The sequence below is a fragment of the Pimephales promelas genome, chromosome 1 (assembly GCF_988280905.1).
Source record: "Pimephales promelas chromosome 1, fPimPro1.hap1.1, whole genome shotgun sequence".
Classification (NCBI taxonomy): Eukaryota; Metazoa; Chordata; class Actinopteri; order Cypriniformes; family Leuciscidae; genus Pimephales; species Pimephales promelas.
Window position 1 is genome coordinate 7,587,276 of NC_142769.1, and position 24,305 is coordinate 7,611,580.

The following is a 24,305-nucleotide window of genomic DNA, read 5'->3' on the forward strand; positions in this document are numbered from 1 at the left end:
ATAACATGTATAAAACAACCAATGTAAAATAATGAAGAATAATTTCCACAATTCAGTTTTAATTGTTTTTATGTAAAAAAAAAAAATCAAATAATCCTAAATTTTTACAACACAATAACTGCAAGGGACCATACTGTAAAAAAAAAAATACAAATATGAAAAAAGTAATTATTTAGAATTTTGTATTCAAAGCAAAATAACGTGCAAATCAACCACAGTAAAATAATGAAGAATAATTTCCAGTTAATTGAATTGATTAAATATATATATATATATATTGACAACACACCTGAATTACAAAAAAAAGTGACCAGAATTGTTACATGAAAGACACATTGCACGCACACACACTTCACTGTTCAAGACCTCCATCATCCAAAAAGCAATCCCAGCTACAGTAGCCAGGGTTGTCATCTGAGGAGTAAAAGCCCAAAAGCACTCCCCGTTGTCCATTTCCCCGGTAGCCAGCCCCACAGTCTTTGTAAAGCTGGCTGCAAATAGAGATGGTGTACGGCTTTCTGTACATTTGACAGTGCCTCTCTGAGAATCTTTTCCAATTCACTACACCTGTTCAATTTCAAAACATAATGAAAGTCACAATTAAGACAATAAATGAACAAATCTTTAACCCATTTATTCCCAATTTTTTCCCAGACACAAAAATATCCAAATCATGTGTCATGAGTATCCCTTTGAAACAATCAATCATAATTTTTTAAAAATTTTCATGGAAAAGAGCGTGAAAAAGTGAGTTTTATGATCAGTCACAATTGTGACCGGTGGGATAATGTGTTGCATCAACCATTGGACAGACTGAATATAGGTCTATTTGACCTGTGCAGTGTGTGCGGGGTGTGTGGTGTGTGGTGTGCGCGTGCGTGTGTGTGTACGTGTCTGTGTGTGGTGTGCGAGCATGCGTGTGGTGTGTGTAGTATGTGATGAGAGTGTGTGGTGTGCATGCGTGTGGGGTGTGGTGTGTGTGCGTGTGGGGTGTGTTGCGGTGTGTGTTGTGGTGTCCGTGAGCGGGGAGTGCATGTGGGGTGTGTGATGTGAGTGTGTGGAGCATGTGGGGTGCATGGTGGAGTGTGAGGTGTTGGGTGTGCTTGTGTGTGTGAGGGGTGCGTGCGGGGTGTGTGGTGTGCGTGTGTGGTGTGGGTGTGCATGCGGGGTGTGTGATGTGAGTGTGTGGAGCATGTGGGGTGTGCATGGAGGGGTGTGTGTGGTGTTGGGTGTGTGGTGTGCGAGTTTGTGTGTTTCTGTGTATGTCTGTATAGTAAGTTAGGTAAAATATCTTAATTTGTGTTCTGAAGATGAACTTACAGGTGTGGAACAAAAAGAGAGTAATTAAGGACCGAATTTTAATTTTGTGGTAAACTAACCCTTTAAGACTGTTAAGTAACAGTCAAAAGTATGATTCATAGAAATTGCCTTCCTTTCATGTTGACAAATGATACAATGTTTTCTCTGCAACCACCACACCTTAGACCTCGTTGACATGAGATGTGTTGCCATGAGGGCTTCCAGTACTTCTTGGTGATGACACAACTGAGTTCTACAAAGCATGCTTTGTAAGTATTATTAATGCATTTTTACTGTCATAGGTTTATTATAATATTTTCAGCTGGAAATATGTAAACCTTACTGTGCATTTATGTTAGTAAGAACAATAAAAAAAGCACCAAAAACAATTATATTGTTAACAGTTATATTTGACTGTGAATGAAATGTGTCATTTCACACAAGTGTATATATTTGACTTATATATTCATGTGAATGAAATGAATGTCAGTGAGGAGGAAGTTTTAATTTTAAATCATTCAGGAGAAATGTAATGTCATGACACCTTTGAAACACTAAAATACAATTAAGGTTAATCTCATAATGTTTTAGTTTAATCAGTAATTCATGTCATATGCAAAGACTTGTATACAAAAGAAAAACAAACTTAATGTTTAAATTTAACTGAATTCCTGGATACACCTGTGTACATAATTCTCAAAAAAAAATATGGTTGCGTTCAACTAAACAAAAATATGTCTAATAAAATTTATATCTAGAAAAAAAACTGTACACTGCTAAAATGTATTTAGTAATCTCCAATCTCTTGTCCAGGCTTTTGATGATGGAGACTCGTACCAACATGTGCCAAAATGAAGATGTGGTTCTGCAACCCCTGTCCATCCATCTCTCCCCTCCAAGATGATTCCTCATCATTTGATGAGGATGGGTGATGTAATGGACAATTTAGACAACATACCTCAGGCCATGTTTTGAATGTGAAATCAAATAAATTGTAAGTTCCAAAAAATTATTGTTATCCTTTGTCCTTATTTGTAATGCAGGTGTATCTTTATTAAATAATTTACAGTAAATAGCTATATTTAAATTAAAGTTTTTGGTTTTGTCTACTCACAACATTCATCCCTATTGTAGGTTTCACATATATTGTCTGTGCATAACTGTAAGCCTTTTTAAGTTTAAAGTACCTAAAGTTTTAATTGCACTGCATTAAAAACTTTTAGTTCAATGAACTAAAAATTTTCAATTAAATGCATTTGAAATCTTAAGTACATTAAACTTAAAATATGTTGTTTTTTCAACAATAGAAAATTAACTTTTTTAGGGCAACGAGTTTCCATAAATTTAAGTTCAATCAACCTGTAAGGGCTTACAGTAACAATTCCAATTAGAGAGCTCTCTAATTCAATTCTTACTAGCAACAATTATAATTAGAGAGCTCTCTAATTCAGTTTTTACTAATTACAGAGCTCTTTAATTCAGTTACAGAGCTCTGCAATTATGCATATCTTTAATTTGTTTTTTTTACTAGTAAAAACTGAATTAGAGAGCTCTCTAATTATAATTGTTACTAGTAACAATTCAATTGTAGAGCTCTCTAATTGAATTGTTACTAGTAAAAATGCAATTCCGACGAGTAAGGCTGGGTACAATTTAAGCTAAAACGGCTTGCCATACAAAATGGAGATTTGCGTTCGTGCATCTCTTAACTAAAAAAATGTCAAACATTTAAATTAACAAGCAATCAATACAATACTCACATCTGCACACTGTACAAACATTATATTTATAAAAATCGTTAGAATTAATACCTGAAAAGAAGGGGAGAAAATCGCTGATGTCTCCCATAGCGAATGTTTTTTTTTTTTTTTTTTTTTTTTTCCCATAGCGAATGTATGGAATGTTAAAACCCCGCGAATTTACTCCGCCCCGCCCCCGCGAAGTGGAGGTGACGTATTTCCTGTTTGAGAGTGGAGCTCCAGTCGCCCACAGTCTGCAGCCAGACCCTCCTCCAAAACTTCCCAATGAGGATCTTCTTCTTCTGTGGTTTTTGTTGGCAGTTTGCAAACAAAGCGAATTACCGCCATCTTCTGGATTGAGGTGTGAACTCATTGGGATGTCATTTATATCTTACTAAACTAAATAAAATAAAAATAATAAAAACTAAATCCTGGGTTTCTTTCATAAAGATCATAATATCCTGAATTATAAATTATGTGCCAGGCAAACTCAGATGTGTTTTTTGTTGCCTTCTCTAGTTCTTTTCTTTTTTAGTACTTTCTACTAATCAAGAGTATGCTTTACATCTCCCACTTCTCCACAATGAATGCATAATCCAATCCGGTGTTTTCCTATTAACTTCAGGCAGTTGTGCATCCTTGTATATGTCCTCCTGTTATCTGCCATGGTGATTTTCCTCAACAGTATCGAAAACGCAAATGAATTAGTTGAACATGGCATTGTGATCGGCGATGAGATTGTCACTGTGCTTCCTCTCTTACTACCATCAAAGAGACTTGACAAAGTTACTTTATCCAATGTTCCCCCTTTGCTTGGTGATGAACTTTGCTCGGCGTTGTTAACTCAGGCGTTGTCTCATTACGGAAAACTGCATGTTTGCAGTTTTCCTGCAATTGGTATCCCCAATCAAAAAGATATCGATCACCTTTCTTGAAACACATCGTTTCTTTTAGGCATTTTGAGTGTTAAAGATGATGTTGAATTAGAATTTTCACTCAATTTCAAGTTGATGGATTTGAGTACGTGATATTTGTTACAACCACGAAATCAAAGAGTTTTGGTAGTGGCAAATCAGGACATTTAATTCGAAATTGCCGGGGATAAATTAAAGGAAAATGAAGGTAACAAATAAAAAACAATGTTAATGCTGTTCCCGGTACGAGTTGAAGGGGGTATGTGAGGTGGATTGTGTTGTTACAGAGATATAAAAAAAAATGTGTTCAAAGTGCCCCAAAAAAGGAAAATTCTGGTCAATTGCAGGGTGAAAAAGCTTGCAAAAAAGTAATGTACAGGGCAGTGAGGATCAGGAGACTGAAAGTCGTCTGACTCCAGTATAGACCTTATTCAGAGCAGCGCCATGAGGTGTGATAGTGAGGCTGTGAGGGATAGACTTTGTTTCCAATGGCATCCGCTTTAAAAAGCTGAATAAAGCTCCTAGATTACTTACAATTTTCCACAACTTACATTGTCAGGAGTTTTTTGTCAACTGAAATTTCTTAGAAAGATATTTTTCCAGTGTTTCGTGAGCAGAACAATCCGAAAACACATTAAATAACAATACAGCCCATTGAAGAGATGCAAGTCTATCCCTCACAGCCTCGCTTTCATTCTCATTAAAAATCAAAGATGGCGCTGCCGTGAATAAGGCCTATAGCGCTTTCTCAAAGCAATTCTGGACTAATTTACGATAATGAGGGTACGTTTCTTTAGGTAACAAAAAATATAAGAGGTGTTTGTGTTCAAGAATATTTCCCTGACATCAAGCAGTTAGTCGAGAAAATGAGAAGTCTAATTACAGAAGGCTGTTTTAATAATAGAGAATTGCATTTGAAGAAACTTGTGAGGTGTTTGGAAAAGGAGTTGAGTAATAATGATGTTTAAAAAATTATAAGATAGAAGTTCTAATGATCTGTTGTGTGTTAGAGCAGTGTTTCTCAACCTTTTTGGAGTATTGGACCCCCATATCTGAAAAAAGATCAGGACCCCCCACCCCTGTTCTCACCGCCCGCCATCCACTGTTTTATTTCCAATAACAATAATTTTCACAGTTAAACGCTATGAACGCAAGATCAGTGAATGAAATTTAAGTAATTCATATTTTTTTAATGACTGGCAATTACACTCACAAAGGATTATTAGGAACACCTGTTCAATTTCTTATCTTATTATTAATGCAATTATCTAACCTACCAATCACATGCCAATCTGCTCAGTTACTGGGATTTTCAAGCACAACCATTTCTAGGGTTTAAAAAGAATGGTGTGAAAAGGCAAAAACATCCAGTATGCGGCAGTCCTGTGGGCGAAAATGCCTTGTTGATGCTAGAGGTTAGAGGAGAATGGGCCGACTGATTCAAGCTGATAGAAGAGCAACTTTGACTGAAATAACCAAGCTGTCAGCAAATGATTTAAACTCAATTCGTTATTTTGCAGAATTTGGGCTTTAACTAGTGCTCAAGTAGGTACTTTGCGTTATTTGGGCAAATGATTTGGACTAAAAAGTCAATGGGGGATTCTTATTTGAAATCATGGATTGCATGAACAATGAACAATGGTAAAAGAAAAAAAGAAAAAAAGAAAAAAAAAGGCCTTACTGATCATCACCACTAGCAATGCATGATCAGACTGTTATTTGACTAGTATTCCAATCACCCATGACCCATGTCTTCAGCAAAGTATTTATTATTTAAACATTTGCTTATCTCAGCATACAATGTCTACCATTATGAACAAAAAAGCAAATAACCTATGTGCAAAAATAAAAATAAAATAACAACATATTTCCTACTGTGGCTGCCCTCTTGCAGATCCTCACTTGACTGACTACTAGGGCCTGCCTTACTGTCATCAAAAATTGCCTGCTGGCCAGGAGGACATTTTAAAGTATATTTTCAGTTAAACCTCTATAGAATATATATATATATATATATATATATCATGTTATGAAAGCAATAATCGCAATTTACGAGTCATTTAATCATGTTTAATTTGGAGTTCTCTGTGCATGCTCTTTGAGGTGGACCCCATAGACCTCCATTATATGACTGATAGACTCAAACGGTTTGACCTAAAAATGTCAAAATTGAAAACACTGTGGAAACAAAGACACCTACATCTTGGATGCCCTTGAGGTAAGCCAAAACATATCAAAAATTATGGTAAGGACAACATTATTGTTTTCTAGTCTTGGAACCTACTTTATTGGACTCCTTGACCAAAAAAATGTACACGTTGACACCAAATTTGTCATTATAGCTATAACAGAAGCAAAGATATGGGCCTCTCAAGTATGATTGGTGGCCATTTAAAAAAAAATGTGCGTATATAAGAAACAAAATATGATCTCACTTGTGTCATAGGATAAATTTATTTCTATGGCCATAAGGTATTTCCATACCAAAGGGGACCTTTGCATCATGACTTGAAGTCTTGATCATGACTTGCTTAACCTCTCTACTATTAGTGTCTTGAGACACAATTATTATATGGCCTAATTTCACAAAGTGAAACCCCTAAGGACTTCATTAGCACCACCAAACAACTCACAAAATATCGGTTGTTAAAAGAACACTACAAGTTGCATTTTAATCCACTATTTTTAGCTGCGCGTGTGTGTGCGCGCAAGTGCAAACAAAGCATTATTCTATTGTCCTTCACTCGGCCCTGTATTATCCTGCAGAGAACAGCTCGACAGACTTGTGGCAAGTGAGACAAGGGGGGAGGTGAGGTGAGACTGCACTACAGCAATTATATTCCCTTCACCACTAATGATGACAGGCCGCCCAACCTGAGAGTCAGCCATCAATCACTGCACGGGTCTCTAACTCTAGAGGCAGAGTCCTACCATTTCTTCCCCATCCAACTGGTTCCACCAAACTGGGGAAAAAGCAAGACCTGCACCTCAATTAGAGGCTTCATGAAATGGACATAATGGCAGAATGTGCTCCCAATTACTCCAAACCACAAGGCCTAAAGGAAGCTCTGAGAAGAAGTCTGAACTCACCTTTGAACTCAAGAGACGAGATGAAGTTGGCTGCGCAAAGAGATTTTTTATTACTTGACAGCCGCAATTATGTGAAAACATATTAGAACACACGAGATTCCAGCCCGTTCTCATCCTTTAACGTCATATAGAATGCTATTCGGTTGTTAAGTCTGACGTCACGCGTGACGTTTAGCCTCTTCCGGGTCCAAGCGCTCCGCTCGTCAATATCTAATTAACGTTACAACCCATAACGTTAGACTAAGCCCTTTTCTTAAAGGACTGGCTTCGCTTCAGCGCCAGTGGGTGTTAGGGATAAAGGAAAGAATTGTAACTTACCTTATCAACTGCAGCCATTTTCTCTTTTCTTTCTCGTCACAGGGAAAGCGGTAGAATGACAGTTGAATGTCACTTGTTTTTTTTAACTCTGATCTATTTAAACAACATGGGACACAGCACTGCAGCATGTTAAAACTCGGGCAAAAGCGGTAAGCAGATAGAGAGGACCCAGCATTTGGACCCGGAAACAGTATTATCAGAGCGTGATTACGTCACGACTTAACAACCGAATATGCAAAAACGGCGCTATACTACGCACATGGCACCCGTTTTCGTTAATATAACACGCGAACCCAAGACGTCATAAATCCTTTAGCGTGAATATGACACGCAGACCCTACCCCACACCTAAACTTAGCCCTCACAGCGCGTGTTATATTAACGATAACGGGTGCCATATGCGTAGGTGCCATATGCGTATCTATATGACGTTAAAGGATGAGAATGCGTTGGAGATTCAGCCAACAAGTACTCGAAGGCCAGAACTTCACGCGTCTTCACATACAAAATGGGCTTAAAGGATACAAAATAGACAATTTTTTTAGATTATGATGGTTCGCAGTCAAGTGGGAAACTATATGTATTTGTAGGTACTTAAGTTTTGAACAAACATTAAAACGCAAATTCTTTTTAATTTGTTACAAATTGCACCATTTGTAGTAAAATCATAATAAGCTCTCATTTTACTTGAAACCACAAGGCTAAAAAGCAGCTCTCAGTAGAGGGAATGAACTCACAATTGAACTCTGAGATGAGATGAAGTGGGCCGAGTTTTTACATTTTTTTATTTTGATGGCTGTAATGTGAAAACGCATTAAGATTCAGCCAACATACTCAACATAGAGTCATGCATCTTCACATACAAAAAGTCAGTATGAAATACAAAATGGGCTAGGGGGTACAAAAATAGACCATTTGTAGACTGATGATTCGCAGCCAAGCATTTGTAGGTACTCAGTTTTTGAACATAAACATTAAAATGCAAATTCTTTAGAAACTATTTTTTTACAAACTGTACCACCAAAATCATAAAATAAAGATTCACAGTTACAGATAAAAGTCTGATTTGTAGTCTCTGAGAAGGGAATCTTGCTACACAGTAGTTTCGTGCTTCCACAAGCCAGTCTTAATATTCCCTGAACTCTCCACATTCAGGGGGGACAAATTCTGTAGTCTCTCTGAGTCTTTGGCAGGTCCGTTTTGGCAAGCTAGATTCAAACCGTAAGACTTGGGCTGTACCTCCAGTTCAACAGCGAGGGGCTGTTTTGGACAGTCTTTAGTTTGGCTGGTGACATCGGTCCCAGATACCTCCCCTCCTCCGACTAAGCTTCCATTAATGACTCCGTTCCCCATATTGTTGCTGTGGCCATGCCCAAAACCATTACCGAGGCGGACGCCTCCACTTTTGCTAAGGTGGCGCGAGCGTCGCGGCAAACTGGTGCTGGCGTCGCTGCTGTCCTGTTGAAGTTGGCTCTGCTGCCGCTCCCGGTAAGCCAAATACGCGGCGCGGCGGCTGTTGCGGGCATGTAGGCTCTCGTGATGATGGTGGCGCTTGTGTGGGACGCTTTGCACGCTACCCTCCACACTTGTTGGGACGTCGTAGGAGTACTCGCGCAAAACGGTGAGCCTGCTGGCCCGATGAGCTCTCGTACGGTTCTTGTGGTGTCGCCCAGAGTGCCCATTGATGTTGACGTTGCCCGTTCCTGGAAGATTGTTGTTGTTGACTGAGCTGGGTCGATATTGAACCTCAACAGGTGCTACGTGCATCTTAATCTCATTGTCGACTGAATGTTCAGTCAGGCTGTTGTCCAGTAAAGCCGTCCCATTGGCCGTTGAAGGGGCCGCTTTGCACTGAGCGGCTTCGACCTGCAGATTGGTCAGTTTACAGCCTTGGGTGGAGTTGCGTACGCTCGGTGCACTCTTATTGGTGCAGGATGACTCAGCGCTGCTGGCCGGACACTTTGTCGCTTCACTGTTTCCCCTGGCCATCAACACTGAGTCACTGGTAACCGCGACAGGCAATAGCAACGAATCAACTTGTTCTCCGTAGTTACGGCGAACCAGGCAACAAGCTTGTGACCAATGACGACGCATGTCCTGACGGTTTACGCAATGGTGCGCCACAAAAAACGCCCCGAGGGATAAAGCGACTGTGCCGAACAGGCAGGCGAACACCAAATCTGCTGGATGCTCCTGGGACACCGCAAGAGCACCAAACACCCACAGCGCTACATAAAGAGATAGGGATCCTGCAACGCCAATGAGTTGGGCCACAAAAGTATGTTCGTTCTCCAGAGCGGACATCAAAACCGGGTGTCCGGCGGCTGTGGAGGAGGTCTCTAGATGGTCAGGTGTGATTTCGGTTGCTTCAGTCACAGAAAGGTGCTGCTGCTCTTCGGACTGTTCTTTGAGCTCAAAGCGGCGTTCGGGATGTCGTCGGAGCTGAATGAGAATGCTGATGAAGTACATACAATCCACGAAAACGATAAAAGCTGCCGGGCCATAAAATGCACCGAGACTGGGTTCCCATGCCATCCAGCAGCTGAGGAAAGACGTACAAAAATAAAAAGTTAGCATTAAAATGGAAATTCACCCCATCTGTTTTCTTATTTTCTAATTACGTTTTTAAATGTTTATATGTCTGTGCGGTGTTTGAGCCCGTTCTCATCCCAAAGCGCCATATAGGACGCTTTTGCAAAAGCGTAAATATCCAACGCACATGGCACCCTTTAACGTGAAATGGGACGCAGATATATTTGGGCAGAAGGCGCCCCCTAGTGGTCTAACCCTTACCCTACACCTTACCTAAACTTAACCATTAACCGAAGCGTCTCATTAGACGTTAAAGGGTGCCATGTGCGTTGGGTATTTACGCTTTTGCAAAAGCGTCCTATATGGCGCTTTGGGATGAGAACGCGTTGGGTGTTTTTAATATGCTTTAAGGCAAACCATGTGGAAAGAAAAAGAAACTGATGTCTCCACTGACGTTCCAAGTTGTTAAAAAATGTTTCGAAGGATACTGATTTTAAGAAGGAAGACTAAGATGATGAACAGGAACATGGTTTGTGTAACATCCGCAACACATTACAAGCTGTTTACAAAAGGCTCATATTAAAGGGCTAGTTCACCCAAAAATGAAAATTCTGTCAGTATTTACTCACCCTTATGTTGTTCCAAACCTCTATGTGTTTATTTGTTCTGCTGAACACAAAGGAAGATATTTGGAAGAATATTTTAATCAAACAGATCTCATTCCCCATTGACTACCATAGTAGGAAAAAATACATACTATGGTAGTCAATGGGGAATGAGATCTGTTTGATAAAAACATTCTTCCAAATATCTTCCTTTGTGTTCAGCAGAACAAATAAACACATAGAGGTTTGGAACAACATGAGGGTGAGTAAATACTGACAAAATTTTCATTTTTGGGTGAACTAGTTGGTTGAACTGTGTTGTGCCCAACGTTGTTAAGAACAATACATAAAACGCATTACCATTCTGATACGACATGTAGTTGACCCTTTATAGTTTTTTCTTCTACTTATTCGAATCAGTTTCTGGTTAAAACATTTATGGCTGAATTAAACCAGTATTTCTTCTTGCCATTGTGTAGCGTTAAGCAAAGTTGACAGAGTGGATCAGGGGTCCATTGTTCATACTTGGCTTAATACATTAGAGATGATTTGACAGATTCTAGATCTTCTAAACCAGTATTTCTGCTTGCCATTGTGTCTGAGATTACTGCACGTTCTTGTGTTCATTGAAAACAGCAGATACATTGATACTCAAAACTATGATCAGCAATGCAGAGATTGGCTAGCGGGAAGATGGTAACATAACGACATCATATTAAAAAATAACCGTTTTTTTTGTTGCTGTTTTATAAGTAAATCAACATCACATTTCTCTACTTGCTAGCATGAAAATTAAATTTACATTTTGAATGACATTTTAATTTGACATAGACAGAACAATGCTAGAACACTGCCATCATATTTTATAAATCATTGCACCTGTCACTTTCTGCAGGTTTGCTTTCTGAAAAATTAACACTTATATTTAAGTACATAAAAGCTCTAAAGGTTTACACCGGTGGTATCAAGTGATTCATATTGTAGGAAAAACACTTATGAGACACTAAAGTGTTCTGTGATGCTTAGCAGAATGTTTTTTTCCTTTTGTCACGGTAGCATGAGATTAATTAAACCCTAAAGATCTCATATGGTCTGGATTTTCAAATTAAACAATGCTGTTACACAATCCAAACAGCTGTCACAAGTGAAAGAAGGGAGACTGGGAAACCAACAGGCACAAGGTGGGGAGCCAAAAATAGAGCATCATAATTAGGTTCACACAACTTCAGATGTCCACACTACTTGCTCCTACACTACTTGAGCATGGGCATTAGGCTTCAGCGAGAGCAGAAGCAATTCCTCATGGCAGAGAGACTATTAAATGACAGAAAATGTTCACATGGGGATTTGGAAAGAGCCTTGAGGCATATACATGCTCTATCTGTACAGTCTGTTGTTAATAGCAACGAAGTTAAGGAAACATACTAAACCATTGCATTTAGTCTCTAGTGGCTTTAATATATCCACACAAAAATGTCTAATCGATTACACAAAATCTGTCAATTACAATCAATGCATTTTTTCAAACAAAGACCCCAAGTAGGGGTGTGACACTTATTATACAACCGTGGGACCGACGGTTATAGCTGAACACTGTCATTAGAAATCTATAACCGTGTTATTAAAATATCTTGCAGATAAGGTTATTCTAATATCAGTGTTGGGGGGGTAACGGAAATACATGTACCGGCGTTACGTATTCAGAATACAAACGTATTCGGTTGTGACCGATCTGAAAGCGCCACTAAAAGACGTGACATTTAATCACATCTCACAGAGTAAAACGTTCCCAGAAGCAAACAGTTTTGTATTAATTGTATCTTAATGTAATCAAATGTTTCATCAACCAATTGCCTGGATTTAATCAATAAGAAGTAAATTTAGCGGACGATAGAAAATCACGAAACGGAGACGCCGGCACGTGAACTGGAGCTTATCTCATAAATGAACCGAAACTCAGCATAAAGTAGCCTACTTGCCTCACAGACATGTCTACTTTTAAACAGAACAATTCAAACCAAAAAAAAAAAAAAACAGATAACAGACTGCTCTCTGCTTATGTAATCCGTATGAAATGTGCATTTCTCTCTGGCACGTTGACTACTGCAAAGATCGTGAGTCGGCATAGTCAACTTCATCTTTGCAGCCGACACTGACAAAGAAAAGACTGTTTTTTTGTTAAGGATTTATTTACTGTGTGTGATTCATTTAAAAAGGAAAGCACATTCACTGCTAGTTGTCTTGCTGTTAATTTAAAATAAACAGAGCTGTCTCCTCGTTTATTCAAACCAAGTTGTCCTATAACAGACGAATGTCATAACGACCTGCCTAAAACCGGCACTCCTCTAACTCGAATTTTATTGTAAGAGATGGTTAAAAAGCCACGGGGACAGTCGTGGCCTAATGGTTAGGGGCTGGTAACCCGAAGGTTGCGGGTTCAATTCTTAATACCAGCAGAAAATGACTGAGGTGCCCTTGAGCGAGGCTCCTAACCCCCAATCGCTCCCCGGGAGCCACAGTGAATGGTTGACCTCTGGTCCTGGTGTGTGTGTGTGTTCAATATTCCTACTGTGTGTGCACTAACTTGGATGGGTTAAATGCAGAGGACAAAGTCCAAATATGGGTTACCATTCTTGGCCTTCATGTCACTTTCAAAAGTGTCCTAAAACTCATACTTACTAAGGTGCATTGACTTGACTTCCGTAGTTTTTGATGTTAGCAGCAGCTGTTATTCCACAGACAATGATCGGTATGCCTCCACCTATTAAGTAGAATCTGTAGAAGAAAAAACAATAACAACAACAATAATGATGTCAACTGAAGCCTTAAAGGTATAGTTCACTTAATAAAAATTCTGTCATCATTTTCTCACCCTTTAAGTTGTTTCAAACCTGTATGAATTTCTTTCTTCTGCCGAACACAAAACAAGATATTCTTTTTGTCTATGCAATGTCAATGGTAATCAAGACACTTTTCCAAAATATCTTCTTTTGTGTTCCGGAGAAGCAAGTCAGTCCTACTGGTTTGTAACAACATGAGGGTCAGAAAATTTTGGGGGCAAACTATTCCTTTAAAGATAATCAATTTGCCTACTTACTATTGTATGTTTACTGACACCAAGTGGAGAGCAGTGGAAATTAACTTAAAACACAGAGTTTGTGTAAAGTGTAAAATTTAATTTCCAGATATTGTACCCTAAAATGAAACAAGTGTGCTTGCTTTTAAAATGTATTTATTAATCATTTATTGAATTATCTATTTTTAATCACTTATCTAAATATATAAAATGATGCATTATACATCCATTTTTCTTTTACACTTCTACTCATTGATTACTTTGTCCTTTACCTCAGCATAGGCCTGGGTGGAGGTGGAGGCTCATCCAGCTCCTCGTAGCGCTTGGCCTTCCGCGTCACCTGTTTGTAGATGTTGCGTGCCGTTACGCCGGACCACAGGGCCGTAGCCAGTGTGGAGTAATGCAGCACTATCCCCACCTTCAGGATGAGACATTAGAAAACATATGAATTCTCCTCAAGGCCAATGAAAATGCAAATATTCTCAAAAAAGTACCATTTAAAGTCCCCATGAAATCAAAATGGACTATTTTTTTTATGGAATATTGCAGTATTTATTATAAAAGATTTAAAGAGATAGTTCTCCCAAAAATGAAAATTCGGTCATTAATTAAATGGTAAATGGTAAATGGACTGCATTTATATAGCGCTTTCATAGACCCAATGGCCACCAAAGCGCTTTACAATTTGCCTCACATTCAACCATTCACACACTCATTCATACACCGACGGCGACGGCAGCCATACAAGGCGCCATCCAGCTCTTCGGGAGCAGCCGGGGTTAGGTGTCTTGCTCATGGACACCTCGATACTTGGTCAGGTGGAACCGGGGATTGAACCACCAACCTTTCGGTTTGTAGACAACCTACATGAACCACTGAGCCACTGCCGCCCCATTTACACAACTTTCGTTCATCTTCGCAACACAAATGAAAAATTCTTAAATGAAAATCTGTCCCTCCATTGACAGCTACGCAACTACCACTTTGATGCTTCAAAAAGTTCATAAATAGATCGTAAAACTAATCCGTATGAATCGGGCATGTTCGCTTGACGTTTGAGAACCAATGAGGTCCACGTTACGCAGCACGTTTGAGCTTCTGCAAGATCCAATGAGGTTCATTCTCATGTAAGAACATCATGCAGGTTCAGTTGAGCTTCTGTTTATGTTTGCTGATCAATGTTTGTATGGGAATAAATTCCCAAAATTAAATCTGTTCATCATATAAAGCGATTGAGTCTCTTCAGAAATTTTGGACTAAACCATTCAATTCGTATGGATTAGTTTTTATTAACTTTTTGAAGCGTCAAAGTGGTAGCTGCGCAGCTGTCAATGGAGAGACAGAAAGCTCTCAGAATTCATCAAAAAGATCTTAATTTGTGCTCTGAAGATGAATGAAAGTCTTACAGTTTTGGAACGACATGAGGGCGAGTAATTAATGTCAGAATTAAAATTTTCGGGTGAACTAACCCTTTAACTGTGCTGCACATTAATACTTAAATAAATAAACAAATAAATAAATAAATAAATAACAAATTAATAATAAATAAATAAATAAAAAATGATTTGCCCTCATAATCTTTAATCAAAATGCCTTCCCCTCCCTCTCTTCTCTGATGATGCGTTTACTGCTGCGCAACCATCCAACGAATTCCCCACAGACAAAATCAGATCCCACCCTACATTTCTTCTTGTTCCAGAAGTCATTTCACTTGGATATACAGTATGTCAAAATAGGGAAGAAAATACCAATCGCAACTTCCATTAAGAGTATCAAATGTGAACTTGAGAGTCTATAAAACCGAGAAACTTATACAAATATTTCAAGTAAATATTGTCCCCCAAACTTATATAAATGTGGAAAAGCAGGCACATACCGCTTGACAAACACTTGCATTGTATGTTTGGTTGATGCCGCCCACAAACACAGCACAGGTAAGGAGAATATGCAAGCACAGGTTAACCAGCATGTGCCAGCACTTTTTACTTATACGCACTGACCTGTGAACACATGAAATATCTCATTAAAACCAGCAAAAACTCATTCCTTGTACTAAAACACAACTTTCATCCTCCAAAAACAGCACTTACTTGTGGTGGTAGATATAACTGACTATGACTGACAGAAGGCAGAGCACCAGAACGATGGCTGTGGCGTAGATAACAGGGTGAAGCGGTTTGAAGCTGTACGCGTCGTAACCGGTCCTGTTCAGATCCTGTTTGACAAGAGTATATCAGCAGATAATATTTGAAAATGCATTCCAATACCAAATAATCATCCTCGGGAAGGTACATGGTGGGTGTTGAGGATGTGTGAAAAAAAAAATCTTATTACAAACAGGTCTAGAGTCGAAGGCTCAGAAAAATCAACATGAAGGAAAATCAGAACAAAATTGCAAAGCAGATCGATCTAGTACGACAAGAGGATGATGGGAACATTGGAATTCACAATACGCAGTATTTCTTTCACACCAAGACTCTGTTGTATTATCATGTAATGTGCTTTTATATTGTAAATACTGGTTAGCAGTGTTGTTTTAGTGATAGTACTACTACTTATATACTATTTATTAATATTTTGAATTTGATTAAATTGACATTTTCATTTTAAATTTAGTTTTATTTTATTAACTTAAAAAAAAAAAAAAATAGGGTTCTTTCATGTATTTTTATTTTGCTTTAATTAGGGTTAGGTTTAATTTGAAAATGATGAAAAACGAAGCAAACGATTTTTAATAGACATCATTTGAAACTGAAAACAAAAACTAAAACTGTTTATGAGAAGCGTCTCACTATTCATTTAAAATATTCATTTTTTTAAACTTGAAGGTGAAATAAATTCTCACTCTTCGAACTGTAGGACTACAAAAGAACATCAAAAGGAGATATTCAGTAAAACGTTCAGGATGTTCTTTTCCATATACATTCTAAATAATAATAAAAATTAAGTGAATTTGAAGAACAGCCACTTTCGTCTCTCTTACCATCAGTAAAGCGTAGTTATTAAGTGAGTCACAGGAGATTGTGGTGAAGTTGTCATCCTGACGGAGGATCTGGCATCCGTCGCTCTGCCATCCTCCCTGTCCGCCCAGCAGACTGAAATTCCAGAAGGCGGGAACAGCATCCGATCCATGCAGGAACCGCCGCAGAGTGGCGTTCACTGGACTCTGCAGGTTCTTCAGTGGAAAGCCGTCTAAACAGCAGGAGAATGGATGTTTTATCAATTTGAGCTACAAAACTCAAACAACAAATCTGGTTATGGACCATCTTTTATGATACACTTTTAAAAATAAAATCTCTATTTGCATCTATAACTCCGTGAAGAATTTTTGGGATTTTTCAGACAGGGTACTTATACTTCCCACAGGCCAATTAATATTAATGTCACGTAAAATCCCCGGAGACACCATCTTTGATGGCATAAGCTGCTGTGTTCACAAAGTTTTACCAGTGAATGTATTTTTTACAAACAATTATTCATTTTTGTTTATAATGTTACGCAAATCATGAAGAGACAAAGTGAAAGAGACTCTATTAACACAAGAGGTACAATGCAAAAATTTCATTCATAAATGGTGTGGATCTACGGAAGCCCTGAACCGCAACCTAAAAAAAAAAAGTCAGTAAAAAAAAAAAAAACTGTAAAAAAAAAAAAAAAATCTACCATTTCGAGATTAAAGTCGAAATGTTTCGAGATTAAAGTCGGAATGTTTCGAGATTAAAGTCGGAATGTTTCGAGATTAAAGTCGGAATGTTTCGAGATTAAAGTCGAAATGTTTCGAGATTAAAGTCGAAACATTGTGCATTCATAACAGTGCGCGTCCACTGGCTCAGAGCGCGCGCGTGTGTGTGTGTGTGTGAAGTCGAACTGCCATGGATAAACACAAAATATAGCTTTTTACTTTTATCTGAATTACTTATCTTACTTTATCGTTATAAAATATAATGCGCCGGAATAGACTTTAGCCTATAGGAAAACCAACACGGAAAACATTTTTCAGACTGGATGGAGAAATCCAGCTTTATGAATGAATGAATAGGGCATTTATATAGGCTTTCATATATGCCTACACTCAAAGTGCTTTACAATCATATCAGAGAATCTCTCCTCAACCATAAGTGGTTATTAAATCTTAGGAAATCACAGGATCCGGCCAAATGATTGGATACAGAATGATGCACTTAAAATGTATCCAGAGCGTATTTACGTTGAAGAGGGAGACCGAACAGTTACTGTTGTGTTCTCGACCCAGATAGTGTTGACTAGACGAGCACAAAAACACCTCAGAAACACTGCCACTAGCACGTGTGACGTGTGTAGAATTTGTTGAAAGCCCAGATAAAAGTAAAAAGCTACTATTTTGGGTTTATCCATGGCAGTTCGACTTCACACACACACGCGCGCGCGCGCTCTGAGCCAGTGGACGCGCACTGTTATGAATGCACAATGTTTCGACTTTAATCTCGAAACATTTCGACTTTAATCTCGAAACATTCCGACTTTAATCTCGAAACATTCCGACTTTAATCTCGAAACATTTCGACTTTAATCTCGAAACATTCCGACTTTAATCTCGAAACATTCCGACTTTAATCTCGAAACATTCCGACTTTAATCTCGAAACATTCCGACTTTAATCTCGAAACATTCCGACTTTAATCTCGAAACATTTCGACTTTAATCTCGAAACATTCCGACTTTAATCTCGAAACATTCCGACTTTAATCTCGAAACATTTCGACTTTAATCTCGAAATGCTAGATTTTTTTTTTTTTTTACAGATTTTTTTTTTTTTTACAGATTTTTTTTTTTAACTGATTTTTTTTTTTTTTTTTAGGTTGCGGTTCAGGGCTTCCGTAGGATCTGTATGCAGTAACGAAGGAAGCACTGAGCACTGATGCAGCTTTGCCTCAGATACAGTATTTTCATGTGTACTATGAAAAGCAGTCACTCACTTCCATCAATAGTTATAGAAATTATGAAAGCGCTCTTCTGGTGTGAAATCCCCTTAAAACATCAATGGAACCAGTCCACTGAAAAAAAAAAAGGTTCTATATGGCGGAGAAAGGTTCTTTAGAATTCTAAAATGTTCTTTGCACTAAAAAAGACTATGGTTCAGAATTAGAATGAGAAAGAGCTTTATTGCCAGGTGTGTTTACACATTCGAGGAATTTGTTTCGGTGACAGACGCTTCCACAGCACAAACAGAATGACTGAGACTGAAAAGTTCTTAAGGGGAAACAAAAACCTTTGCAGATTCTTCACGGGATTGCAAAAGCTTTCTACTCTGCTCATCCTTCAAAGTGAAATCAATCTGTTATAGGAGTAACTTTTTTCCCAGCAGCTCCCTGTGCTGTTCTTTGCCGCCACCTCTCACTTCAGTAGCTGCTATTATTGTTGCGTCTATGACACAATGCTTCTTTACCCGCTTGAAGCCAAAATGGGAGAGGAATGGATGATAATAGAGTTGTGCAGCAAAGATCAAATTACAAAATAAAAAACGCTATAAAATAACAGTTCTAAATATCCACATATTTTCCAGAACATTAGTGCATTTTTTTGTCATCTCTCCCTCTCTCTCTATATATATTTCCACACAGTTCAGAAATACGTAATTTTACTCATAAAAAGTTCTAGGGGTGCCAATAATTGTGGTCAATGTGTGAGAAAAACGTGTATTTCATAATGATATTTCTCAAATTAATTCTGCCCAAGGCAGTAGGATCAGCACCAAGTGTGTTCTTACCAATCTTTGTGAGAATCACAGGTGTGGCCACACTCCTCCTCTTGCTGCCATCACTGAGGACGGTGGAGTTTCCCGTTGGGGGAAAGAGTTTGCCGTTGCGGAAGGCTAGCAGGTGGAGTTTGTAGACGGCCTCTTCGGCCTGACCTGAACTTCCCAGAGATGAGAAGAGAGACGAGGGAAGCTGTAGTGACGCCTCCACTATAGTGTTCTGCACACATGGAGATGCAATAACGTTACTGTCAAGACATGATGGATATTTTCCTGCTTCCACAGCTTTATTGATGTTCTCGGATTGACGAAACACTCATCTTATGTGCGGTGACAAAACATCTACACTACTGTATACTCCACACACACTGATGTACAGAAAGTACCAGAGAAAAACACATACTTTGTGAGCCAATGCTGACAGGTTGCTGGTCACGTTGCATTTGAAGCTGAGCTGGCGCTCTGGGTTGATGTCGGAGTCTCTGGGAGAGAAATGGGCCATGGGCGTGCGCTCCGGTGAGACCTTCTGGAACACAGTGCAGGTCATCCCATTGAAGCTGCTGGCCTTGATGGCATGAGCCTCCAGAGCGATGTTATGAGAGTTCTGTTAAAACAGACAACAATAAAGAATGGCTACTTTTCAAAAACATTGAAAATCGTACTGACCCAAAAGTTAATAGTTTGCTATATTTTGTGGCAAAAAAAAATAAAGGGGTCAAAAAAAGCATATAAAAATACATTTATTTCAGTTAAATAAAAAAAGTTACGAAAACTATTCAGCTGCTTTTATTTGGGGGACAATTCTAATTTAATTTATCTTTTGCAAGAACACACACCTCTAAATATACGAACAGTGTGTTTAATTTCTTACATTACTTCAAAAATGGAAAATACCACTAAATATTTATTTGGAATTACTGAAAAATGTAGTCAACATAGAGATTAAATTCTAGCGGTTAGGATGCACAAAATAGAAATTCTTTTATAAATGATTAATAGTAATAAAAATAATGTCAGTTATCACTGAAATTATTTTGGCTTAACCCTTAATTTGTAAAAAGCAAAAAAACTTAATTTACAGAACTTTCAATGAAAATTGCAAGTGACAAGGCATTCTGAAGCGTTTAAAAAATAATAATATTCATTTAAAATAAATGTGTGTTATTTGAGCTGTTGTATAAATGAACTTCTGGTTACACAAGCAGAATGCTGAGGAATATTTCTATAAAAATATTTAAATTGACTAGTGTTGTTGGTATTTACTAGAATTACTTTTTTTAATTTAAATCCATTCTTTTAGAAAAAAATTATAATATAATTACTAAAGCACATAAACTAATTAAAACGAAAACTGAATTTTTTTTTAATTCAAAATATTAATAAAAACTAATATTAATAAACAGTATTGGCAGCCGATTTAGGAGACAATTCTTTTAAAATGAACAATTGGAAGGATTTTTGCAGTACTCACAGTAGAATAGGCCAGAGCCCCATTACTGATTCGGAGAACGGCAATCCTCTGCAGGCACTCAACGATACGAGAGCAAGCTCGCGCCTCCCTCTGAGCCATCCATAACACTCGCTCATCAGCCAGCATCAGATTACTGGAGATATCCACCATCACATCTCCCAGCTGAGAGAGGAAATGCAGTTAGAGACAATGCATGCACACCCACAACAATGCCCATTCCTCCAGGCGTGCATTACACCCACAAACAGACTACATACTAATTCAATATACACACACAAACACACTCCCTCCACCTTCCTGAACACAAAACCTGACATCAGAAAAAAAGTTGATGAGTCGATCTTTTTTTTTTTTTTTTTTTTTTTAAGAACTAAAATGGGATTACTGCGATGTGTCTGACGTTCCCCCATTAGAGAAACACTTACAGCTAATGTTATCAAAAAAAACAAAAAACAATGTTGGAGCCCTAAACAGCCTCTTTGTCAACTCAATACATCTGAATTCCACTAAATTCCTGAGCAAAATTACACAAGCATGGCAAAATCGCGAGGCAAGTCAAATTTAATAACGTGTCCTTGCAATATGTGAGATGTTGAATGACGGTACAGATCCCTGCGCAGGTGTTACATGATAACGTTTCCCCTCAACACAGAGTGAAGTGCAACCTGATCCTGAAAAATAGGTTCAATGTTCCTCTGTGGCTCAGTGTCCAAATCCATTCAGATCCTATCTGCTCCTCTCCTAACGGATTCAACTGCAAAAGCCTTTTTTTGTTCTCCAAAGAGGAAGAGAGTCACAAACTGAGGTGGCAAACAGGGACGCTGGTTTAAATCAACGGTTTTCAACCTTTCTGACTTCAAGGCCACCCCATTGTCCACAACAATATTCAAAGGCCACATAACTTTCTCAGTTATTTGTGATTTACTGGATATTAAATATTTATTATTAAGGCAGTCTTTTTTTTTTTGGGGGGGGGGGGGGGGGGGGGTACAGTATTGTATGTTTTGATGCCCTCAATAATAAAAAAAAAACTATACAGCTTTGATCATAAGACTAAGCATGTAAATAGAATCTTAAGATATATTTTTAGGAGATATACTGATTTTTATATGCAAGTAATCTGCTATACTCTCATAAATATCTCACTAAACAGTATTACAAACTATCAGAATTTCATCTTTTTTTTGGGCAATATAAATAACAGCAACTGCACTAAATTGCATATTTTTGCAGAATAAAACTGGTGTTTTTTCTTTCTTCAAGTGTGAGCACCATATTCTCATCATAATATCACTATATGAGCCATAAAAGCCTGATGTATCCAATATGATACTCAACAAAAAACTCATGTACAATTTTATTTAAAAAAAAGATGATTTTTCTGACTATCGTCTTTTGGGTCGTAAAAAAAATAACATTATCCAGAACAAAACCCTTGGATTTGATTGTTAATATTCCTAACACAATAACAGTCCCCCCCCCCTACATGACTTCACTTTTTTATCTCACCTCTTTATACTTCTCTGCAAACTTGCCAATCTTCTCAATCATCTCTGCTACAAAGATCACATCCACCTTATCAGAGAAGTTGGGCGCCTCTGCAGTGTATGCCAACAGCTGCTGCGCTGTCTGAACCGCATTGGTCAGATTCAGAGGCATCTGATATTCAAGAAAAGCAAAAAATGAGCACAGACAGAAGAATCAACAACATCAGACTAAAAAAAGGAGTATGATGAAAGTTAAACCCAGAACACTGTATTGCAAAGTTACAGTCACCTACCTGGTTGATGATATAAAGCACACGCGTGACATCTTTCATATATTCACAGCGCGAGTAGTCGTCTTCCGCCCACTGTCCACCGCGGTCACATCGCCTCCATGCGCGTCGCTCTTCGGCCGAGCTGCCCGAATAAATGCCAGATCCGGTCACCTGCCGTTTACAGGGTAAGTATGCCGTAATGCCAGCCAGTGTACGAGGCCATCTGCATACAGACAAAAACACATGCTAAAGCTCCATCAGGTTAATGCACAAAAAAGGAAGTACCAAGAACCCCATTTGTCTGTGATATTGCATGAAAATAAATGGCCTTAAATGGGAGTACATTTGTTTGTGATTAAAATATGCAATAAGTAAAAGAAAAAAATGAATAGGTGAACAGTCTGATGGTTTTTGTTTGCACACTAATACAGGTTTCACTTATTCACTTATATAGATTTATAACCACAAGAGTGCAGCAAAGAGCTAAAATATATTTTTAGACATGTTTTGATACAGTCAGTAGTGGATACATGAGATTCAGTTGAATGAGCTTTTTTATGAAAGCATTAAATTGATCAAGAGTGACTATTTATGTTACAAAATATTTATTTTTTAAATGATGCTAATTAAAATATTTTATTTAATCAAAGAAAAAAAAAAGCATCACGGTTACCACAAACATCTGAAACCGTTTCAACATTGATAATAATAATAATAAGAAAAGATTGTTGAGCACCAAATTATAATGATTTCTGAAAGATCATGTAACACCGAAGACAATTCAGCATTGCATCACACGAATAAAATGACATCTTACAAAATCAAACAGAAAACAATTATCTTAAATTGTAATAATTCATAATATTACTGTTTTTCTTATCAAATGTAAGGCGAACATAAGAGACTTCGATCAAAAACACTAAAAGGTTTTACCAACCCCAATATTTAAAGTGGTAATATAAATCTCACCTATACTCCCCCTTGTTGTTTGACACCCGATCTGGCAAGCAGTACTTGGCAGAACTCTCCAAAACCACAATGTGGACCGTCCTAGTGTTGTTTCCTCGACTGGTGCGAACACGACACTCCCAGTTCCCAGTGAATCCCGGCTGGATGTTGGAAATGGTCAAGGCGCTGTGTGAGAACAAATCAAACAAGAACTTGTTGCTCCAGGACAATAGGTTTAGCATAACAGATTTTAGTATTCCACAGTGTTACCGTCAACTAAATCCGAAATAGAAACGCTTTACAAAAAAGGTTCTGGCAGTTTCCAGCACAATGTTGGTAGATCAAGTTTATATTGCAGGTATATATATCGCTATGCTCCAAGGCAAACATTGCTCATAGTGTGATTCATGTATATCTAGTGTGCAGAAATTGCATTTTGCAGTCGGTATTGGGTTTGGGTGTCTCCTTCATGGCTGGTTTCTATTACCTGGCTATTAAAGAACAATTCTGCACCATGCTTTTCTCTATGTAGATGCCTTGAGTGGCATCAGGTTCCACCATCTTTCCATCCTGATACCACAAAACCTGCATGTCCTCATCCACGAAAGAGGCCATGCACTGAAACGGCAGGCTGTCGCCCTGGAAGACAATCTGATGTTGAGATGGAGTCATCTGGAAGGAGGGAAGCTCTAGTGGAGCGTCTAAAATAGAGAACGGAGAAAAACAAAGAGAGAGAAAGGAAAAAATACAATGTGGTCAGCCTCAGATAATTGCTTTTTGCGAAAGTTGACATTAATGAGAGATTTGGGAGCAGTTTCAT

At 38.2% G+C, this 24,305-nt stretch overlaps 1 protein-coding gene and 1 long non-coding RNA gene across 2 annotated transcripts in view; one reads left to right on the top strand and one right to left on the bottom strand.

Moving 5' to 3' along the window:
• The first annotated feature begins 562 nt into the window (after positions 1-562).
• Positions 563-2,428, top strand: LOC120487563 (uncharacterized). The gene is made up of 3 exons (XR_005624461.2): positions 563-1,369; positions 1,485-1,568; positions 2,113-2,428. It is a non-coding gene; the product is annotated as an uncharacterized LOC120487563 (long non-coding RNA).
• Positions 2,429-8,112: 5,684 nt separating this feature from the next.
• LOC120477827 (adhesion G protein-coupled receptor A3) overlaps positions 8,113-24,305 on the bottom strand; it is a 52,745-nt gene continuing 36,552 nt past the window's right edge. The window contains exons 7-19 of the mRNA XM_089121703.1: positions 23,973-24,186; positions 23,507-23,671; positions 22,559-22,760; positions 22,288-22,437; positions 20,779-20,940; positions 19,711-19,911; positions 19,320-19,527; positions 16,557-16,765; positions 15,664-15,788; positions 15,450-15,573; positions 13,846-13,991; positions 13,177-13,272; positions 8,113-9,902 (exon numbers count right to left, since the gene is read on the bottom strand). Of these exons, the coding sequence (XP_088977829.1) occupies positions 8,453-9,902; positions 13,177-13,272; positions 13,846-13,991; positions 15,450-15,573; positions 15,664-15,788; positions 16,557-16,765; positions 19,320-19,527; positions 19,711-19,911; positions 20,779-20,940; positions 22,288-22,437; positions 22,559-22,760; positions 23,507-23,671; positions 23,973-24,186 (3,452 nt within the window). The 3' untranslated portion in view covers positions 8,113-8,452. The remainder of the gene's footprint in view (positions 9,903-13,176; positions 13,273-13,845; positions 13,992-15,449; positions 15,574-15,663; positions 15,789-16,556; positions 16,766-19,319; positions 19,528-19,710; positions 19,912-20,778; positions 20,941-22,287; positions 22,438-22,558; positions 22,761-23,506; positions 23,672-23,972; positions 24,187-24,305) is intronic.